The sequence below is a fragment of the Falco biarmicus genome, chromosome 1 (assembly GCF_023638135.1).
Source record: "Falco biarmicus isolate bFalBia1 chromosome 1, bFalBia1.pri, whole genome shotgun sequence".
In the NCBI taxonomy this organism is placed as follows: Eukaryota; Metazoa; Chordata; class Aves; order Falconiformes; family Falconidae; genus Falco; species Falco biarmicus.
The window spans coordinates 69,745,569-69,767,871 of NC_079288.1; the positions used below are offsets into that span (position 1 = coordinate 69,745,569).

Here is a 22,303-nt window from a genome sequence, read left to right on the forward strand (position 1 = left end):
ATATTTGCCCTGTCCTCAGTATGTGTATTCACCCTGTTGAGGAAGGCAGTCCCCAGTCGCAGTCTAAGAACAGACAGAATGGAAGAGGAAAGGGCAAGGAGTGAAACACTGTGGATAGTTTATAAACTAATCAGCTAGGCTAAGTTGTAGTAATAAGCAGATTTTTTTAGGTGTTTGAAGGAGGCAAGATTTTGAACGTGAGCTGTTGTAAGACTGTAGAGTCCATTGGGGGTCCTGCAGAACTTAGGAAGACCAAGCTTTACCTCTAAAGAGTAAGGCAAGCTTTAGATTTAAAAGATAGGGACTCCATTGCACAAATACTATGACTACATGAAAATACAGCTCCAGTGGGCTACTCTTGATTCAAGAGAACGTGCAAGCTTCCACACAGATCTATCCCTTGTATCCCATTGGAATTCCTGCATGTGTTTTAAGTGCTCTTCTGTATCTGATGCTTTCAGGACAGTGTTCATCTTGTAGTAAGGCAAGTGAAAACAGTAAATATCTCAAGGTAGCCTTGAAACTGAGGAAAAAAGTCAACAGAGCTATCTAGCTGTTCGCTTCAATAATTTATGACTGTGTGCGCAAGTTGAACATGAAATGGTTTGATAGAATTACCTGTTGTTGTTTTAAGCTGCAGTCTCACTGTTTTCAGATGGAACAAATCTTGTGTATTGAAGTTGTGGGTTGGGTTTTTTTAATTATTAAAAATCTATTTCCCTATTTGATGTAGTTTTTATAAGTTGGCCTTTTTTTCTCTATTTATAAATACATATTGGTTCTTTTCTGGAATACAGGTTCACCAGCTAGGCTGTGAGGCAGTCATGCTGCTCTTGGAGCTCAACCCGGACCAGAGTAACCTCATGTACTGGGCTGTAGACCGGTGTTACACAGGTTCCAAACGGGTAGCAGCTGGCTGTTTTAAAGCCATAGCCAGTGTGTTCCAAAACAGGTACTACAGCATTTTTCAAAACTTTAGATTTTAATTTTCAAGGTGTGCTTTCATGGAGAACTGTGGTTTTTCCTCCCCCAAAGAGGAAAAGATCACCCCTGTTTTTGTGTGTTACTAGAGAAACTTTTCAAAATATTTTATTATCCCATACCATATGCCCTGTAAAGTAAACTTTAATAAATTCAAATTTTAAAAAGCTGAATGCAGTATTACTTATTTCACACCTGCAATTTTACCCTAGGGATTACCAGTGTGATACAGTGACCCTCCTGAATCTGATACTATTTAAAGCAGCTGATTCTACTAGGGCTATCTATGAAGTTGCTATGCAACTATTACAGGTTTGTAAGCTAATTTTGATTAATATTTTTTCTTTTAAAATATAATTGTTCTGTGCATTAAAAAAAACAATAATTCTGTTATTATTTAGTTGTTCCTCCAGTAATGAAATGCAATGTGTGTGTGTATATATTTTTTTTTCTTCTCTATTTTAGTACATAGTTAGGCCAGATCCTTACCTGGCACAAATAGACTTCAGTGGAAGTGTATCTGTTTCCATGAACTAAGCATTCAAGACATGTATTTTCTTAATATCTACTTTTTCAAGAGACAAAACCTAAATCAAGACTCTGGTGGCTTGGCACTGAAACAGAGTGATATATAGCTCCATTTTTCCAAAAGCAACTCAGAAAGAAGCACGTTGCTTCCTGTCCCTTTATTCTGTCTGCTGGGGTGACAGCCAGGTTTTTTATTTTTGCATTAATAACAAACATTTTTTCACCTCTGTGGATAGTGCAAATCTAGTTAGCTACTTAATTTAGTTTTGTATATTCCTTTCTGAGGTCGTTTACAGGTAAGCTTAATCTTACAGGCAGCATTAGTGTTTAAAAATAAATAAATAAATAGACGCTGCGTGTGCCTCAGACCACAAATCTTGGAGATTTTTTCAAAAGTTTTTGTTGTCAGCTAAATTCAACAGTAAAGTCCCCACTGAAGTCACACTCCTGTTGTTATGTCAGCACTCACAGCACTCTCCCTTTCAGCCCCATCTTTCTTCTCAAATGAACACCACTGCTTAAGATCAGCCTAAACTGACTTTTAAAGTATCAAACTGCTTTAGCCTCCTGCTGCATCTCTGTCACATCAAAGATTACAGAGATGATGTGACATCTCTGTCACATCAAAGATTACAAAGACTGCTTCTATCCGTGTCATCCATAGATGACCAGAAATGGATATTGTTTGGAAAGACAAGTGTTCAGTAGTATTTCACATTTTGTTTTAGAGAAATTCATGTTTAAGATGGTGTTTTGTGAAAGCAGATTTCTGAAATTTATTGATGGGAAACTCATCAAGTGGAGTGACTGTTAGCTAACCTTCTGTGAAATTACCACAGTTTTGGTGAATACTGTAGATGTATGGAGATCTGAGTAGATAAGAAATATTAAGTAAGAGTAGTGAAGTTTTCCACTGTAGCTCTACTTAGCTTCAAATTCTGAACATTACTGTTGTAGATCTTGGAACCAAAGATGTTCCGTTATGCTCACAAACTGGAAGTTCAGCGGACGGATGGGGTTTTGGGTCAGCCTTCTCCTTTACCACATGTGTATTCTGTGTCATATTATCAACTGTCAGAAGAATTAGCAAGGACTTATCCTGAACTAACACTTGCTATCTTCTCAGGTATGGTTTTAAAACAAAACAAAAACCTCATTGGGTCAAAAGCATTGTAGAAAATATGTAATTCTTATTTTTCAATAATTAATTTATATGTAAATCACTAAAATCAGGACAAGGTAACAACATAATGAATGGAGAAAATGGAATTTACTGAGTGACAATTTTTGTTTACTAGTATTTAAAATGTATTCAAGAGGAATCAATATGAATCAAAGATACTTTTACTGATTTTCTAATAACCATGAAAAATCATGTTGGAGAAATAATTTGCAGCTATTGTTAAAAAATTTCTTTCTGTTGTTCTTTCTAGTGTTTTCTTATTTACCCTAGATTGGTTTAAAATATTATTCCATAGCATTTTTAAACAATTGCAGATTAATAATCTCTCACATTAATTAAAAAAAACTAGGACTAGTACGAGGAAGAGAAAATGGTTAAGTGCTTTTGTGCCAAAGTTGGTACATTTTTACATGCTCTAGGTTTTCAGTTCCCCCCTGCAATTAGAGGAATATATGTGTATGCATATACTAAATATGGTTTCGTCAGCACTGTTTGTCAGCAGTGTCTTCTGTTAGCTCTGCTGAAGGCTGCGGCCTTTATAAATGGCTCTAGTCAGCTAAACAAAAAAATTATGTCTGTATCAGCATTACTTCATTTGTATCAGTATGGACTACTGGGCTCATTGGTGGTTGTTATTACCAAAACAGTTCTCATTATTGATTCACAATTCATCCATGTACCTAACTTTTGAATGACAGAAGTAAGTCAGAGAATCCAAACAGCTCATCCAGCTGGGAGACAGGTGATGCTGCATTATCTGCTGCCGTGGATGAACAATATTGAGTTGGTAGATTTGAAACCTTTGCCAACCATTCGTCGGCAAGAGGAAGATGAAGAAGATTCTTTGAAAGACAGAGAAATAATGGTGAACAGTAGACGATGGCTACGAGGAGAAGGCTGGGGATCGCCACAGGCTACAGCTATGGTTCTGAACAATCTGATGTACATGACTGCAAAGGTAAAACTAGTTAAGTGCTCCATCTCATTCCAGTGGATTGTTGTGTAGGGCACGAGATAATACTGCTCAGAGGTACTGTGTTACCAAACTTTCAAGAGTTACTGCTCATATTTGTTGAGTTGCTTATGTATACCCAAACTATACCATTTAGTTTTGAGGTAGTATGAGGAATATGTAACATGTAAAATAAACGTTACAGTATTGTTATATATAGTAACAGTATATAACTTGTTTTGCAATATAGATGTCTAGCTGGATAGATAATCCCAAGTTGCCTGTATACCTGTGATCTCAAAGTGGAGTTTTGGAACCAGTCTTGTTGCCAGAGTCTGACAGGCCCTCCTCCTTCTTATGACAGCTACTTCAAACAGAGAAAAAGTATTGCTCCCGTGCAGTGCTCCTGCCAATTATTGATATCTTTGATTCCTACTGATGAGGGATCATGTTTTAAATCACAAATTAACTTACAAATTAACAATAAACTACTCCTGGAAGCCTGTGGTCCATTGAATTTTAGTCAGGATTGTCAGCAACTGGGATAATGGATCTCTGCTAAATTTAGAGATATTTTGGTTTTATATGTAAATAAATATATAACGATAGAATTAAAATAATATTAAATATTTGTATACTTATGTAATCTATTATAATATATTAGCTATAAATACAATATACAATATGTACAAATATTGTTAGAGATATATTTATGTATTTATAGCTGTAAGAAGAAGGTATTTCCGGAATGTGTTTATAAAAATTGAATATATGTGAAAGTTTCATTCTGGAATGTTAAAAAGGCAACAGCTCCTTACAGGATTTATGTCTCCTTCTTCTAGAGCCTGTCCCACTCAATACAGATCACTTTCAAATACAATGTTTTCTACTGGAGTTTTCAGGAGAGATATTTATTTTGTTTTCTAGTATGGTGATGAAGTGGCTTGGTCAGAGATAGAAAATGTCTGGACTACTTTAGCAGATAGCTGGCCAAAGAATCTGAAAATAATTTTGCACTTCTTGATCAGTATCTGTGGAGTGAACAGTGAACCCAGCCTTTTGCCTTATGTGAGTATGTGTATGTCTCTCCTTAGACCTATTGTTGTTTTAAAAATTAATTGTGTGTCTAGCAGCAGAGGTGACCAAACAAAAAATGTGAGGTAGGATTTCTAGTATCAAAATCTCTAACCCAATATTTTATGACCACCGAATACTATGAACAAATCAAATTCAGTTCTTTTGTTTAAGTTACTTTGGACATCTGTGTCAAAATTTCAGTATCAGTTTCAGTTAAACTGGGCATTCATGGAATGGGCTTGAGAAAGGAAGTAAACCCAAAAGAATATTGCACCTTAAAGATAGCTGAGGCTTCCTGAAGACAACTTGCTGACTCTTGCAGTTTTCTCAAGATGGTAAATCTGAAACAGTCTGGTAGCCATCCTATCAGTTGAGAGTTGTCAAAATTCAGGGTATACTAGGTGGACCATAGACCTCATTTATGAAGTAAATCATAAAAAATGGAAAAGACTTGCTAAAATGTCTATATCTGTTTTAGCATTTTTTTGTTCCTTTGTCATAAAAAGGTAACTAAGAGTTTGATTGCTAAATTTAGAGTAATTTTATTAGAAGTATACTGAACAACTCATTAGATGCAAATCTACTGCAGTGGCTGGTCTCTGTTCATTAGGAAGAGATAAGATAGTTCCGTGAGTAATATTTTCAATAGAAAATTATTATAGGATTTGCTAATCAAAAAAACTAGAAATGAAGTAAACAATCGGGACCTAAAATATTATGAAGTTCTTACTAAGGACAGCTTAAGTTCTTCATGGATTGGCAGAAGTTTTCATTGCAGATCAGGAAATCTAGCTTAATGTTGCAGCCCAAAGCCTTTGCATGTATGGTTTGAACAAGGTGATAAGGTAATTCCGTGAGTCAAACACCCTGGATCACTTGCTTACTGTTCAGCTCTGAGTTCTATCAAAAGGATGGAAATGAATCATTGAGCAGTAATGACTCAAGAAAATGTCAGAATAAAAAATTTGAACTCACTGGTATCTATAGAGTAATCACTGACTAGCAGCCATCTGCTGCTGCTTAGGAGTGACCAGGATTATTTTGCTGAAGTAAGGTGTAGTGAAGAATCCTTAATTACTATATGTTGAATGAAATATTGATATAGTTGTGTGTTTATTCTTACCAGAGCATATTAAGGCCTCAGGGAATTAAATATTTTCCCCATGATATAATTTAGGATAGTCCTAAAAAGCAGACAGATAATATAGTAAAATAAAGCACCCGTCATGCCATGTAGGGATAGTGTGATTATTCTCACGTGACCAAGTATTAAAACAAAAAAAATCTCCACCTCAGGTCCCCTCAAAACTAATTCTGTTTTTTATCAAAGCCGATGTGAGAGCACTGCAGAATAGCATGAAGGAAAATATGATACCTGCTGGAAAAGAAATGGTGTAGAACACAGCTGTGAAGTATCAAAAAGAAATTATATCAGAATACATTCTCTCCAGTGTTGACCTTGGGTGATGCTAAAACCTTTGTAAGAAAACATTTTGCTTCTTAAATAACTGCCAGTGAACTCCGGAGACTTACTTTTCTTAATCTTGTGATATGTTTCTGATGCTTGCTACTATTGACAGCTGTAAAAGCCATTTTGTTTTCTTAGAACTAGAGTAAGTCTCATGTATCCTCACTGCAGTGCAGGTAGATACTGATTCTAACAAGTTGTGGTATTCAAATCTCTGATTTTCCTTTTTAAATTAATGTGTTTTTTTTTAAATCAACTCACTGCAATAAGAATTTTATTTTATGTACAGGTTATTTGATATATATTTATATTTTATATACATATATACTTTTTTTGATGGCAGGTAAAGAAAGTTATTGTTTATTTGGGTAGAGATAAAACAATGCAACTACTAGAAGAGCTGGTGAGTGAGCTTCAACTTACAGATCCTGTCAGTTCAGGAGTCACCCATATGGATAATCCACCGTACTACCGCATTACTTCCAGTTACAAAATCCCCTCTGTCACTTCAGGTGAGAATGTATTAAACTTTTATTATTGTCAATGATAAATGTTCTATTATCAATCAGTTACAATAATGGAGTTCATCTGTAAACATTCAATAGCAGTACAATGTTGTGTTTCTAAAAATAAATCAAGATTAAAAGTTTGTTTTACAAAATCTGCAGTTTTTGGTGTACCCAAATGTCTTATTAAAGAACACATAACAGGTTCACAAGGAACACAGGTTTGTATTAATATGTGTTAGACTTTGTTCAGATCTTGCACTGTTTACCCTCACTATATCACTTTTATGTCATAATTCAGTCAAACAACTGGCAAGATTTATGTAATTTGAAATCTGTATAAATTACATTTTAAGTTCTGTTATAGACACAAGCTGCATCCATAGGTATTTATTCAAGATGATTTAAGTACACTTACTTAGGAGAATTTATTTAGAAGTACTTAACAATTAATTATAGATCAGTCATCAAAAAAACCTGACTGAAAATATAATAAGTGTCCACCTCATGATTCAGTCCAAGAACATGCTGAGAAATGTGGGGAAAAGCTGTCTGGTTTTAGTGAAGCATCTTTCAAAGTGAGCCGCAACAGGTGTGGATAGGAGGGTATCTAAGGTAGCACTTAGCTTTTGTGCTGCAAAGCTGTCAGTGTTATGAAGCAGCCTTGACCTATCACGTAGGGGTTATCTGGATCACAAGGTGGATGCATTGGCACTTGTTCGTTAAAGTGTTTTAGAAGTATGAAAAACAATTATGGGGCCCTTGTACTGCAGTGCAGTTGAGAGTAGCAAAATCTGTGGGGCGGGTACAAAATTAATTCCAATTGTGCTCATTCAGTCAGTGTAATGCTTGCAGTTTTTTCTTAAAAAGAAGTTGGTACAAACTTGACCCTGCAGGCTGTTAGATTTTAATCCCTAACCTGTCTGTGGTTTGAATTAACTGCATACCGAAGTCCAACTAAGTTTTACAGATTACTATGAGACATAGAAAACCGAAAAGAAAGGTCTTTAGATCCAGCTTCAAAAGCAAGCTTTTCTATTTAATTTGTGTTGAAAATTCAGAGATTCCTGGAATGGATTATTTTGATTTTTTTTTCCAGTTAGTGGAATTATGGTAATATCTCAGAATCTTTTAGTCTAACCACTTTTTTATTATTTTTTTTTTTTCTTATATGTATTTCTGTGGCTCAGTTTGTATTTGTGCCAGTTGCTGTAGTGTAAACCTGGTTAGGGCTCTTGGCATGGACAAGTAAACAAGGGTCATCATGTATTGCTTAAGACTGCTATTCTTTTTTATTGATCCATCTTTTTCTTTGTCTATAATTCACAGGTACCACTTCTAGTAGCAATACAATGGTAGCTCCCACAGATGGGAACCCTGACTGTAAACATATAAAAGACAATATTGAAGAGAAGTAAGTATCTCATCAAAGAGCGGTTATTAGTTGAACTACAGGAATTCCTAGTAGGTACTATAAATACTTGTATTTATAAAAGCCATCCCAATGACTCCAAGTAAATCTGCATTGCAGGAAATACGTGACTGTAAATTTTCTAAGTTTAATGTAACCCAACTGGAATACTATTTGGGATTAACAGTACCAGCCTCAATTGTAATTTGAACTCAAAAAGCTTTAGAGGAAACTGAGTAAATTAAGGGATCAGTCCGGGTCAGGCTTTGTATTGCTATAGCTATATTGTTATTGATGCCTAAATTGGCTACTGTTACACTGGATTGTATATGTTTATGTAAGAGAAATTATACTGCAGATGGCTGTGGATACATCAAGGGCAAATGTTACTAGTTCAGTAATGTAGCCAGTTCACAAATGGATTTACTAGCTCACTAGAAATCAACAGTGACTGTGTGTTGAAAGCTAGTTTATTCTCCCAGTTAAGAGTATTTGGATGCCTGTTATCTGGCAAGATCCTTTCCAGCTAGTTTTAAAACAGATTCCTCCCTCCTCAATTTTTGAGCTTCTTAAGAACAATCTTTTGGAGAAATTTGCCAGACAGTGGTACCGATGTGAGGGTGGTGGAGAGCAAACAGCTAACACAGACTTAGTCAGGGTGTGAACATGGAGATCAACAGTAACTGACTGTGGGCATGCTTTCCTTTTGTGTTAAATATGAGCTGGCTAAGCTTAAAGTGAAAAGGGAGTAGGGATTCTCTAATTAACATGATAAAAAGTGTGCACAGAAAGAAGTGCTCCTACTGTAGAGTAGCTACTATGCGGTAAATTCACAAATGAGTATTTTGTGACAACTTGTTTGAGAGCCTTAGTAATTATATTTCCCATATAATTTCCCAGTTGGACACTTTTTTTCTTCCCTAGGATAATCATGTCAATATAGTTAGATTAGTAAATATATTGATAGAGACAACCCTGATTCTTCAGTTAAATTGGGGGGGAAGGGGGAAGCTGTGTGAAGATAAGTATTTTCACAGTATATACAGACAAGTATTTGGCTGCTATGGGGGCTGGAGCTGAAGAAACTTGTAAGGTAATGAAGGTGGTTTGAAAGTCTCTGCAAGTTTTGGCGTATGCTGTAGGGTTGTCTAACCACCTCCCCAGGGTAAATGCTTTTTGGTAGGATATACCATGTACATCTTAGACTTGCCAGGAGGAAAGAATTTTAGAAACTTACCTACAAAATAGCTTGGAAATTGTGCTTTTAGCGCTCTCATTTCTCTGATTTCTTTATAGTTTACCAGGTTAGTGAGGTGGGATCTTAGACTCTGTGTGTGTATGTACATGTCTGTGCCAGATCAAATGGGGTTGTCATTATTTTGCTCAAGAGTGAGAAGAAATCACTTGCGCGTAATGGTAACAAATATTTTAGTGTATCTAAATGTTAATGAAAATTATCTAACAGTAATGTAATTTGTAGTGGATTTTCTCCTCAAATCCCCTTATCTGGCATTGATTTTCCTTGTAAGATGAAATATTTTTACATAACACTTAGCTTTGCTAAAATACAGTTTTACTGAGAAGCCCCGATTAATATTTGTCACAGAACGTCAGTTACTAATGCTGCTTTATTTGGTTCTAGTTATGTACATCTAGACATCTACAGCGGGTTGAATAGTAACTTAAACCGCCAGCACCACAGACTAGAATCTCGCTACAGCAGCAGCTCTGGAGGATCATACGAAGAGGAAAAAAGTAATATTTTTATTTTACAATATTTCTATGGATAGAAGACAAAATTTTCAAGTATTAATACTTTAGCTGAAGGTTGTGGAACATGAGGAAATAAGCATTATCTGTGGGTTTTTCTCAGATCTGTTTAAAAATAACTGGGTTTTTTACGTTCTTTGGTCTTAGTACTGCTGTTGAAGTCTAGCATACATTTGATTACAATAGAATGTGCAAGGAAGATAATACACTTTCTTTCCTTCCCTTGTCCTCTGGAATGAGTTGTGAACATCTTCTCAAATGAAGTGGTTTTACTCTATTGGGTTTTTGCCAGTACCAACACCAAAGAGAGATGATTAAGCAGAAGAAACAAAAGAGATTAGCATGAGGAAAATGAGATAAATGAGGAAAAAGATGATGGGGAAAAAAAATTTTAAAACCCCAGAAAATTAGAAGTAATAGTGCTTTTAAATGATAGCAGTCCTTGGCCTGTTTAAAAAAAAAAAGAGTACAGAACTTTCTGAGAAGCCAAGTAAAGGAAAATATAGGAGGGGGAAAAGGATCTTGCTCTTATTTTCAACATTGTTTTGAAAATATTTTTTGGGTTGTTTTTTGTGATAATGTGATCTGTTTTTTCTGAGGTGCAGCAGTAAGGAAATAGGAAAAAAAGTATCCTGAAACTCCATATTCTTTTCAAGACTTTTCTTTAATGGAGGCTTATTAACTGTGGCTACTTTTGTACCAGTGCCTAAGATATAAAATCATGGTTGCAATGCTAGGGAAAGCTGAACAGGTCATGTAATTAGGCAAAAATGAGGACATTGGTCAGACAGTAATCGATGCTTTACATGGGTGGGGTTTGTATGCTTTGTCAGAGTACTTGTTTGACTGAAACTGGTTTCGGCTAACAAGCTGTTAGTAATTAAAATGACTGTACTTTAACCCTGCATGGGATTATCAGATACCTTTCAGTCTGATCCAGACTTTCAGTCTAATCCAGTGCTCCCACAGACTGTCCTCTTACGTTTCACTCAGGTTTTTTATTGACAGTTGATTTTGCTGCCAGTCAGGTTGTTACAGCACATGATACGGTACTGCCTTTTCCTTACTTCTCTTGTGCTACTGAACAACGGGATGTACATTTCTGCATTTTGAGCATTGCATGTCAGTATGGAATGTGGTGTGTCCCACGCTGTATTGAAGCAATGGAGTCCATTAGGATCTCCTTATGCACTCCTTAATGACTGATTCTGTGCAGACCATAAAGGTTAGAGTGAATATGTAGCTCATATCACCTCTTTCAAGAAAGTGGAACATAATGTCCTCTAAGAGCTTCTTGTAAAGATTGGGCATACTCATGCAGATCTCCTAAACTTTGGGTCAGTAACAGGTTGGCGGACCTTCTTTATTACTGCTTGGATGGCTGATTTCCAGTATCTTAGTTGTGGTCATTTTCATCTTTGTTTGCTATTTGTGATAGCAACCTGAAGCAGGTGAAAATTCACACGTTCCATCAGTAAGAAGTTTGTCACTTCTGGTCAAGAAGGCGGTAATGCGCTGATACATGTGTAAACTTCTGAAACTTCGGCAGCTATACTTCCAAAAGGACAACGGGTAGAATCACTGAAACATTGAAGTGTTAAGGCAGTCGTCTTACTTCTTTCTAGCCTTAATCGATCATTCTCAAGTCCAAGACATCTCATTTAAAACCAGAAAAATATTTTGGATATGTAACACAATATACTGGTACCAAATAGCTGATGTTTCTTCCACTCTTGAAGCTTGCTTAATCAAAACTAAATGTCTTTCTGTGTTTTCTTGAAAAATGTAATGATTTTCTGAGCTTTTGTCAAGCAGTGGGATTGGACTATGCTGTTGTAAAAGTGGCAAATTATGAGTTTCCCCATATATCAGGCTGGCATTACCTGACATGTAGAACTGGTGGATTTTTGCTAGTGAGACCTATAGAGAGGCACTCTTGAGAAATACTTCTTTAGCCTACAGTGGAATGCAGCTCTTCAAAATGAGTTCAGTACAATCTTGGGACCCAGCCTTAAGTCCCCATCTGACATGAGTTTTGAAATTAAAGGAAATTATATTAGATTACTTTGCCTTTTTTTCCTTACGTGCATCCATGTTCCCTATGTGCATCCATCCATCCATCCTTCACTTTTATGAACCTATTCAACAAAATCTTACTCTTTTATGTGTGTGGCTTTTGTAGAATCATCCTTATGCTGAAAGAAATAACAATTTTCTCTGGTTTTTTTAAACTGTGTCAACTACTACTGTTTGTGGCTGGTCCATCCCATCGAGAGACACACACGCACACACACAGACATACACACAGACACAGACACACACACACCCCCACCCCCACCCCCACCCCCCACATCTCAGCTTTTCAAGAATTTAAAAATATTTTGTTAGAAGACTATATAATACAGAAACATATAATATATATTTTATTTTCCTGGTTTAATTACCTATTGTGTTAGGTGATTCAATGCCTCTGTATTCAAACTGGCGGTTGAAGGTGATGGAGCACAATCAAGGAGAGCCTCTACCTTTTCCACCGACTGGAGGCTGCTGGTCACCATTGGTGGATTACTTGCCTGAAACTTCTCCTCCGGGCATGTCACTTCACAGGTAGCTGTTTTAACAATGCTGATGGCAGGGCATTACATTTTAATTTGTATTGCACACATATAGTGACTTAAAGATAGCAGATAAAAATGTACTATCTACTGTCTTTAAATCTACTAATTTGTTTTCTGTGATTTTACTCATGGGTCTAGCAGTTTAAGATTTCTCAGCTTTTTAATTTGGAGGATTAAAGTTTTTCTATCTTCATTATGAGCATTCATCTTTTCCCTTATAATACAACTTGTGTAGATGTTTGTAGACTTAAAAAGAAACACTGGTTAGTAACACACCAAGTTCTTTGCAGCTCTACGTGAAGTTGACATTATGTTCTTCTAACAAATTACTCTTTTGTTTTTAGATGCAATATAGCAGTGATCCTTTTGACTGACTTGATAGTTGACCACAGTGTAAAGGTGGAATGGGGAGGATACTTGCATCTTTTGCTTCATGCAATTTTTATAGGTAACAACATTCTTAGAAATATGTCTGGTAAATTAGGAATTGTAGCTATTTGTGTAGCTTTTCTTTTCCACATCTAAATTAATGTTTGCCATTATATTGAGTTGTTAATCTGTTTTTTGCAATTTCAATTTAATTTGAAATTCAATTTCAAATTAAATCATAAATTTGTTAATATTTACACTATTTAAAATTCAACTAAATATGTTAGCTTGACTAATATGAATATAATTGTTTTGTAGTTGTTTCAAGGCACTTTCTGTTGGAGCCACTTTTACCTCTTTCTCCCTTGTAGAAGTCACAGTAAAATTCAAATTTTTTTCCATTTCTCTGTGTAGTAATTTTCATACAGAACACATGAAGTTCTTACTGCTCTTAATTTATTAATTAAGTTACTGTGAGAGGATTATTTTATGATATAAAGAGGACATATTAATGTTTGTTAAACTGTATGCTTTTGTTTTTATATTGAAACACTGAAAAAACATTTAGTGAATTATGTATCTATTATTTAGTAAAGCATAACAGACCATGGATGTTGGATGCTGCTATTTTATAAATAATTTAATTCGGCGTGCCCTTTGAATGTAATGAAGTTTTTCCATTTTCCTTTTGTGTTAGGTTTTGACCACTGTCACCCTGAAGTCTATGAGCATTGTAAACGTCTGCTTTTGCATCTACTGATAGTGATGGGATCTGGCAGTAATGTCCAGTCTGTTGCTTCTGTCCTACTCAGAAACAGAGAGTTCAATGAGTCCAGGGTGCTTACTGTCAAGCAAACTACCCATTTAGATTATACTTTCACAGGTATGCTTTAGATTTATTAAGTGTTGCTTGTTAAAATGACATGGAAAGTTATCTTTTCTTCAAGCCATTATGAACATTTCTGCTATTTGTAATATTTTCCTAAGCCCTTGGCATGAAAATGTATTTCTTCAGATTTTAATTGTCAGAATAAATATGGTTCACATTAGCACTTTGTGCCCAGTCATCAGAATAGGGAGCACAGTTGAATGATGAAATAGTAGTGGAAACCACAGAAGGAGCTCTGTGTGTTAGATCTTTAATACAGCAGTTTTTATAATGCTCTTGAAAATAAAACCCAAGAAGATACTTCTCTTACTTGTTTATAGCGACTTTAAATTTCTGAATTTTGTCAGCTGTAAGTGCATTGTTCAATAGGCTGACAGAATATTGTTTTATTACCTTCTAATTTTCACCTTAATGTTACAATATTATAATTATACAGGAAACTATATATTTTCTATGTATTTCTTTATAAAAGGAACATTTTAGTGATGTGAGCCTATTGTAGTTTCTAAAGAAATGTGAAATAGTTAATTTTTTTGAAACCTAGTTTCATATTATTTCAGTAGGTGGCAGCATATTGCTACACAATTTGTTTCCTCTCTGTTCACATCAGAAGTGATTTTGTCACCAACCAAAAAATATTCATCTGGTTTGTGAATTTGATATTCATAGCAAAAAGGAATTAAAGAACAAGCATAGTGAAAGAATTCTTTTATGTAAAGCTATTCACAGAACTTCACCAGTGCCACCTGTATAGTGACTTATACAAACCATTCCGTTCCTAATCTTTACAGTTTTGGGTAAAACTGTCTAAACGTGACACAGTATTTTGCTATTACTAAAACAAAAATGTCAGATAGAAACTAGAGAAAGATCAGCACCAAACATTTCCAGCTAATGATTATGTTAAGGTTAATTACAGATATGCATGCCTAGCACAAGTTCAGACGAGCTGATGTTAAATTTTATTTGGGCCAGCTGATACCCTAGTCCAAACCCTGTGGCTCCGTAGAGTGAAAATTTGTGGTGGATATCAGTGATTCTCAAACTTAAGTACAGTTGTTACAGTCAGAGGTTCATGACCAGTTCCTTGCCAGTTTACGTTCTCCCAGCACCTCATAGATAGAGGCATAATGTAAGGAGTTACTGCACTTGTATTTTATTGCCACGTGATTCCTTACATGCAGAGAAAAACCTTAACAGCAGCAAGGTTAAACTAACTTCAGAGAAACTTTGTGCAGCTAGAGGGGCTCTGCCTAGGGTCAGTTCACTACCTAATACGTAGTGTTCACTAGTTTAAAGTACTCTCAATTACACCGGGTCTAAGTTTTAACAAAACCATTATCTGCACATTATTGAATAGTTTATATGATTTGTCTCAACTCCTTAAGAAGAGATGCTCAGAAACCGATGAGCTGTCATATTACCAACACAAAATCAAACAAAACACAGTAGTTTTAAAAAGGGATCTAGCAGTTCCTTATTAAGGGTCCAGTCATGTGAAGACTTTGTATATATCAGACTTCATTGAAATTATTGCATTAAATTACTCTCATTGCATTTGCTAAGTTACTGATTTATTTTTTTAGAGGGCTTTTTTTTCTTTTATGTATTTAATATTAACTGTCAACTTAAGAGTGCATTATCGTCTTGGTTTTATTTCAGCAGGTGTTCATGATTTTATACCTGATTACCAGCCCTCCCCAATGACAGACTCAGGGCTTAGTTCAAGTTCTACCTCTTCTAGCATCAGTTTAGGAAATACAAGTGCTGCCATTTCTCATCTGCACACCACAATCCTCAATGAGGTTGACATTTCAGTAGAGCAGGATGAAAAAGTGAAAACTCTCATAGAATTTATTACCTCAAGGTAAGATTTCCAATTCTTATTTTTGTCAAGACATGTATTTTGTGGAGTTACGGCAAAATCCTTACTATTTAGGGTCACATTGTCTGATTTTGGCTGGTCTATCACCAGTAAGAGATAGTTTAATCCTGCAGTGTTTTTATGTGATACAGCTTATGCACAACTCTAACTTTCCAACAATTTCAGAGAATTTTGGCCACCCTTTCATGTCCTGAGTGTTTAAAAGTCTTTTGCCATGTTCTACGCAGGTCTGTTATCTTTGCTTGCCATACAGTTTATAGAATTTCCTTTTCCATGGAAAGGACTAGGTCTGGAATACATAAAGATGATTAGGGAGCCGCAAGATTTGTGTGGAATTTATGGATTACCCAGTAGTAGAGAGCTTGGCTGTTCAAAAACCAGTAGTTTGTGGCAAAGGACATCTGTAAAACCATCAACACTTGTGCAGTTTGTATGATAGTTTATATAAAGCTTTCAAGATTTTGTAAATCTGAAATCCTGTGTGTTTCTCAAAGCTGTTGATTACTTATGCTTTACATCAGCCTAAATTTAGAATAGTGTGGTGGAAGATAGATGGGAAGAAAATAGGAAGGTGGCTGTTCCAAGGACTGTATAATGGTGTTGGCTGTGCTGGTTCTTTGTTACATAACTGTTGTCTAACAGAGAACCTCTCTTCCTAAACTTGCACTGTTATTTCAGTTGGATCTGATATAGTGCTCTTCACCTTGTATTAACTTCTTGTAAATCATTACATAATATTGGGCGGTTGTCACACTTCTTTCCGATTTGTGTCTGCAGTTCTAAATGGTTTCTTTTATGGGATAAGTAGTAGATAAATAGCAATTGATCTTAAGGTTAAAATAATATTTGCATAATATTAATGACAAAGGCTATGTTTTATGTTCTGTTAAGTATTTGTTCTATTTTCATATTTTTAGAAAAAGAGGCCCACTTTGGAATCATGAAGACGTTTCAGCCAAGAACCCTAATATAAAAAGTGCTGAACAGTTAACTGTGTTTTTAAAGCATGTGGTATCTATATTTAAACAGTCTAGCTCAGGTATGTTTGAAAACAATCAGTGGGTGATAGAATAGCCAAGTCTGCAAACTAAATGGATTTTTTTTAAATGGCGGTAAACTTACAGTTTATCTATAAAATCACTCTAGGTGGTCACTTACTGATTCTAAGTAATAAATTTTTCTTGTGTGTTGCACACTTCAGTTCATGTTTCTATTATGACAGATTTAAATATAGTCTTCTAGGAATGAGAGAAAAATATTAATTTATTGTGGAAACTTAATATGCATATCATAAATGGTTTATTCTTTGCAAGTCTCCCCAGTGTTAAGTATTTTGGAATATGAGTTTATATGCCTGGAAGGATTTTTGACAGCAATAGCCCTTGAGAAAAATGTAGAAGATGAGAGTATTTTAAAGTTAGGAATGACTTTGGCAATTTACTCTTCATTAAATTCAGTTGATTTTGTTTTTTACAATGCATTGTGTTGCTTCAGTATTTATTTACTTTTATAGGAGGATTTCAATTGGAACACCGTCTCAGTGAAGTTGCTTTGCAAACTGCACTTTCGTGCTCCTCTCGACATTATGCTGGGAGATCCTTTCAGATTTTCAGGGCTCTGAAGCAGCCTCTTACTGCATCTACACTTTCTGATGTTCTCTCCAGACTAGTAGAAACTGTTGGAGATGCAGGAGAAGAAGCTCAGGTATTTGAAATCTTTCCCCCAATTACTTAGAAAGCTAAGCTTGCCTGAATAAAATACTTGAATAATTATTTTAACGACAGTAAAATTTAAAAGCATTTTTTATTCAGTTGCTTTTTATTTTAAAATAAAAATATTGCAGATATCAAAGCAGTTTTGTTTGTGACACTTCCTGAATTTTCATCTAATTAAATGAGAAAAGATAAGCTGTGCACATTCTCTTCTACAGCAATAGGAACTTTCAGAGTGTGATACATCTGCTTCCTGAAAACACCTTCTCTTGCATAGTTAGAATCTTAAGATCAGCCGTATTAAAAATAATTTGTTCTCTTTTATTAAGAACTTAACCTGATTAAGTGTTAACAGCTGTCCAACTCAGTGTCATTGTACACCTAAAGAAGAGTCTAAATGACGCCATCCCTAAGTTCATCCTTAAAAATAATGAAAACAGAATGAATTCTATAAATATTTAGAAATAAAGCTTTTCCATGTCTTGAAGATACACTGCTAATTTGAGCTGCCTCATCAAAATTGCATTCTAATTAAAGCATGAAATAACAATTTAACTACAGATACAGATTTTATATTTTTGTAGCGCTACTCAGTAGATCTGTGACCTTCCTTGTGCATATTGCGTAATTAATAATGACCTGTGGCTTTCCCCAGGGTTTTGTCATAGAACTGCTTCTAACCTTAGAGTCTGCTATTGATACGTTGGCTGAAACCATGAAGCATTATGATCTGCTTTCTGCCCTTTCTCAGTAAGTTCTTTTATTAGTCAAGCTACATTACACATTTTTACACATTTGAATTATTAAAGATCTGCATTACAAATGTAATGAAATGATTTCTTGCTGTCTTTGCAGAATAATTGTGCCCTTATACCAAAATTGCTTGCTTTTTTATGGTTTTATGATTCTGCCTTAAGCAAAACTCGTAAGAACTTAGATTTTCTGAAAAGGATCTCTGCTACCTTTCCATCCTCTTGGGTCCAATTTAAAAAAAAAAAAAAAAAAGAAAAAGGAAAATGTTCAAGATGTTCTTTATGGCTCAATTCTGAAATGTCAGTTCTTCTAAAACGTCTCAAAATAAAGGCACTGAGTATATTTAGAACTTCCTTTTTAAATTGGGCCCTACTGACCTTGATTAATAGTGTGATTTTTTTTGAGGTCTTATTTTTTTCCCTATACGTATAATGAAGGTAATGGCACCAATCTTTAAAAGATAATTTAAGGCTCACAAATGAAAACTCCTATACTGCAATACTTCCATTCCAAAGTTAATACAGAATAAATTTCTTCAGTCACAGCAAATGCTTTTCTGTCCTAAGCCTCAGGTTTGTTGTCCATATAGAAGTGTAATTGAACAGAGTCATTTGTGTGTCTCATTACAGTCTGAGTGGTTAGCTCAATGACTTTTTATCAAACTGAAAAAAAAAATCCTAAATGTACAGATGCTTTCATAGCAAAATTTTTTGAAATGTTGAGACTTCTAGGAATATATTCAGTTTCATAGTATCAGAACTGGAAGGTGTTGTTTTTTCTAGGTCAGATACTTCAGACAAATAGGAGGTAATAAGTAAATAATTTCATTTTTTAATTCATTTGGTTTTTTATCTTTATCACATCTATAAGTAAGCTGGAATGCTGGGTCTTCAGATAATCTTTTACATGCTGTAGGCTTTTTCTGATTTTACTGAATTGTTATGTAACTATTTTGGTATTCTGATATTGTAATGAATAGATTTGGTAGCAGAGATACTGGGATGCTACAGTCTTGTCCTTATGCTGTAAGGATATTTTGTTAATATATGTAGAAATTCTGTATTTTCATATACAATACTGTTCCAGTGATGAAGGGGAGTATTCACTGTATGTGTATATATGTGATTAGCGACACATCTTTCTTCCTTTCTTCCTTTTTTCTAAACTGGGTTATTAAATATTTCGCATGGAATAATATATAATACTGATTTTTATTTTAGAACCTCATACCATGAATCTGTAATGGGAAACAAGTATGCAGCTAATAGGAAAAGCACTGGACAGATAAACCTAAGCACAAGTCCCATTAATAGTGGCAGTTGTTTGGGATACTACAGCAATACAAGGAGTAATTCTTTGAGACTGAATTTAATCAGTGAGCGGAGAGGTGATCGTCGGCGGAGCAACACACTGGATATAATGGATGGAAGGATAAATCATGGTGGAAGTTTGGCCAGGACTAGAAGCCTTTCCTCCCTGAGAGAGGGAGGGATATATGATGTGCAGCCCACTACTGACCCTGTCAACTTGATGGCCACCATATTTTGGATTGCAGCTTCATTGCTAGAGTCAGATTATGAGTATGAATACCTTTTGGCTCTCAAGCTACTCAACAAACTTCTTATTCACTTGCCTCTGGATAAATCAGAGAGTCGGGAAAAGATAGAGAAGGTGCAGAATAAACTGAAATGGAATAATTTTCCAGGCCTTCAGCAGCTTTTCCTTAAAGGCTTTACTTCAGCATCTACACAAGAAATGACAGTTCATCTCCTCAGTAAACTCATCACAATTTCCAGGCATGCTTTGGTGGATCCTTCTCAGTTAGCAGGTATCTTTAGTAAATGCATATGTAATGAAAATGCATATTTTTTTAAATTTATTTAAGTGTAATCAACATCAGCAGAATCATGCATTTGCCATAAAAAAACAAAAACAAAAACAAAAACAAAAACCACCCTTCAGTAATGCTTTTTGCAGTTGTTAATGCTACAGTGTTAGATAGTGCAAATACATTACAGACTATGATTATCTGTCAGGAAATACAGCACATAAACTTTATGTATTGACTATTAACTTACTTTAAACTTGCCTACAAGTGAGTTTTTAGAGCATGTGTAGTATTTTTCATGATGTTGTGCTAAGTAACTCAGTTAGTACTATTTCAAACATTTACACATTTTAGAAACGATGTGGCTGTACTGCCTAAAGCTGTCCAGTTTCATGGTTCTGCTTAATTCATCCAGCGATGATTTTATTTTCATCTTATGTGTATTTATACCTAACACAGACATTTACATACATTCTACATACATACACACTTAGGTACATGTATGTGTATGTATAATATATATATCTGTGTGAATGTGTGCATCATGCTGTAAGGGTTCCTAAATGACAGATAACTCCATGTTAAATTAAGTCATAGTAAAAATCTTTAGGGCTCATGTAACTGTGTTTATGTATGTGTTTAGGATTTCCCCTAAACATCTTGTGCCTACTTCCTCATCTGATCCAACATTTTGATAACCCAACTCAGTTTTGTAAAGAAACAGCTGACAGGATAGCAAAGGTAGGTAAAATGATGCCTGGAGAAATATCCAGGAGTCTATACCAGCATTATTTCTGTATTTTTCTGCTCCCTTATGTAATACTTCTATGTGATTATAATAGTCATATGGAAATGACTATAAAAGGTCATATTTTAAAGATGTTACCTAGTCCTAATTTATATAGTTGGACCTTATACCAACCCCTGAGATTCCCTTTGGCAATGAAAAGACACCTTTAGCTTATTCTGTAAAACTTAGATGTAAAGAACAGATTTCCTCATTAACTTTATCAATTACTTTTTCTTACTGGTCTAATTTTTCAGTTTGTAATTTTAAATGTAAACCTAGTCAATTTTTAAACACTTCCTAATTTATTTGAGAAGGATGTGATCCTTTCAGGCTAGTAGGTAGAGAAGAAAAGGTAGTATGTTCTTTTTTTTACGTGTATACAGCGATTAACCTTGGAATATTTCTGAACGGTAGTGTCTGTTAAAGCAGCGCATGGTGCACGCCGGCAGCCAAGCTGGTGGTGTGCTGGCCTGGCAGCCTGCATTTTAAGGAAGAATGTGGAAAGGGGAGGGCGAAAGTGCTGTCTGTGGTAGGAGATGCAGCCCTAGCCCTCTGGCTGTCCAAACTGTGATACGTAAATCACTCAGCTGCGCTGGCCATCTCAAAGGAGTACATGCCTGGTGCAAATCCAGAAATTACTGCTGTACCTTAAATGCTTGCACTGCTAGCTAGGGAGAGTACTTGACATAAGTTTGGTATGAGTAGTAAACTTGAAGCATGGATGGTACAGTACCAGAGTTCAACAGAAGCTGTAGGTGTTGCTTGTGTGATTAGTTCGATTTCAGTTACTAGAAAATAGAGTGGAATCTGGGAGAAATGCATAATGACTCGTGAATGCTTAGGCTAAAAATTTGTTATTTCTAATATAATTAAATATGGTTTTTGCTTTTCAGGTTTGTGCAGAGGAGAAATCACCAACTCTTGCCAATCTGGCTCATATGATGAGTTTATACAGTACACACAGTTATTCCAGAGACTGTTCTAACTGGATTAACGTAGTGTGTAGATACTTGCATGACTCTTTCTCAGATGCCACATTTAACCTCGTAACTTATCTTGCAGAGGTAAATATTTAATAAAAGTGTATCTCATGTTAGTCTGTGATCAACATTGCACATACTCATTGCTAATTCCTTATTTTTCATGATTCTGAATACTGGGGGGGGGGGGGCGGGGGGGGGGGGGGAGCTGGGGCGAGGGCGGGGAGTGCACCTTCCATAATGGCAGAATAACATTAACAAGTTCTAGAATATAGAAAAGGGATGACTGCTGCCATTTTGGCGTGTACAATTTAAATGTACATTGAAATCATAATCCCTCTAATGAAAGGTCCCTTTTTATGGTAGTAGTGTTTTTATATTTTGTAGTAGTAGATATTTATATTCTGTACTACATGAATAAAATGCTCACACTGTCTTGTCTTTAGCAAAATGTACGTAGTGCAAATTTTAAGAGGCCTCTTTTTAGCCGGGTACACATTTAAAGATGTCCTTATCATAACTTTACAAAATAATTTCACAGTTCAATTGTAAGTATTGCATAGTATATAATCAAAGATAATTTAAATTATAGAATTCAGTATA

The 22,303-nt window shown here is 35.3% G+C and overlaps 1 protein-coding gene across 11 annotated transcripts in view; it reads left to right on the forward strand.

Moving 5' to 3' along the window:
• Positions 1-22,303, forward strand: part of FRYL (FRY like transcription coactivator) — a 185,816-nt gene that overhangs the window by 128,480 nt on the left and 35,033 nt on the right. For 8 of the 11 annotated variants that reach the window (XM_056333546.1, XM_056333537.1, XM_056333479.1 and 5 more), the window contains 18 exons: positions 798-952; positions 1,194-1,293; positions 2,467-2,635; positions 3,391-3,650; positions 4,572-4,712; positions 6,533-6,701; positions 8,025-8,109; positions 9,749-9,861; positions 12,333-12,483; positions 12,839-12,942; positions 13,561-13,746; positions 15,415-15,619; positions 16,555-16,676; positions 17,151-17,341; positions 18,005-18,099; positions 19,323-19,930; positions 20,574-20,671; positions 21,614-21,784. In XM_056333546.1, the coding sequence (XP_056189521.1) occupies positions 798-952; positions 1,194-1,293; positions 2,467-2,635; positions 3,391-3,650; positions 4,572-4,712; positions 6,533-6,701; positions 8,025-8,109; positions 9,749-9,861; positions 12,333-12,483; positions 12,839-12,942; positions 13,561-13,746; positions 15,415-15,619; positions 16,555-16,676; positions 17,151-17,341; positions 18,005-18,099; positions 19,323-19,930; positions 20,574-20,671; positions 21,614-21,784 (3,123 nt within the window). The remainder of the gene's footprint in view (positions 1-797; positions 953-1,193; positions 1,294-2,466; positions 2,636-3,390; positions 3,651-4,571; positions 4,713-6,532; positions 6,702-8,024; positions 8,110-9,748; positions 9,862-12,332; positions 12,484-12,838; positions 12,943-13,560; positions 13,747-15,414; positions 15,620-16,554; positions 16,677-17,150; positions 17,342-18,004; positions 18,100-19,322; positions 19,931-20,573; positions 20,672-21,613; positions 21,785-22,303) is intronic. The other 3 variants (XM_056333486.1, XM_056333559.1, XM_056333554.1) reach the window with 1 other exon arrangement.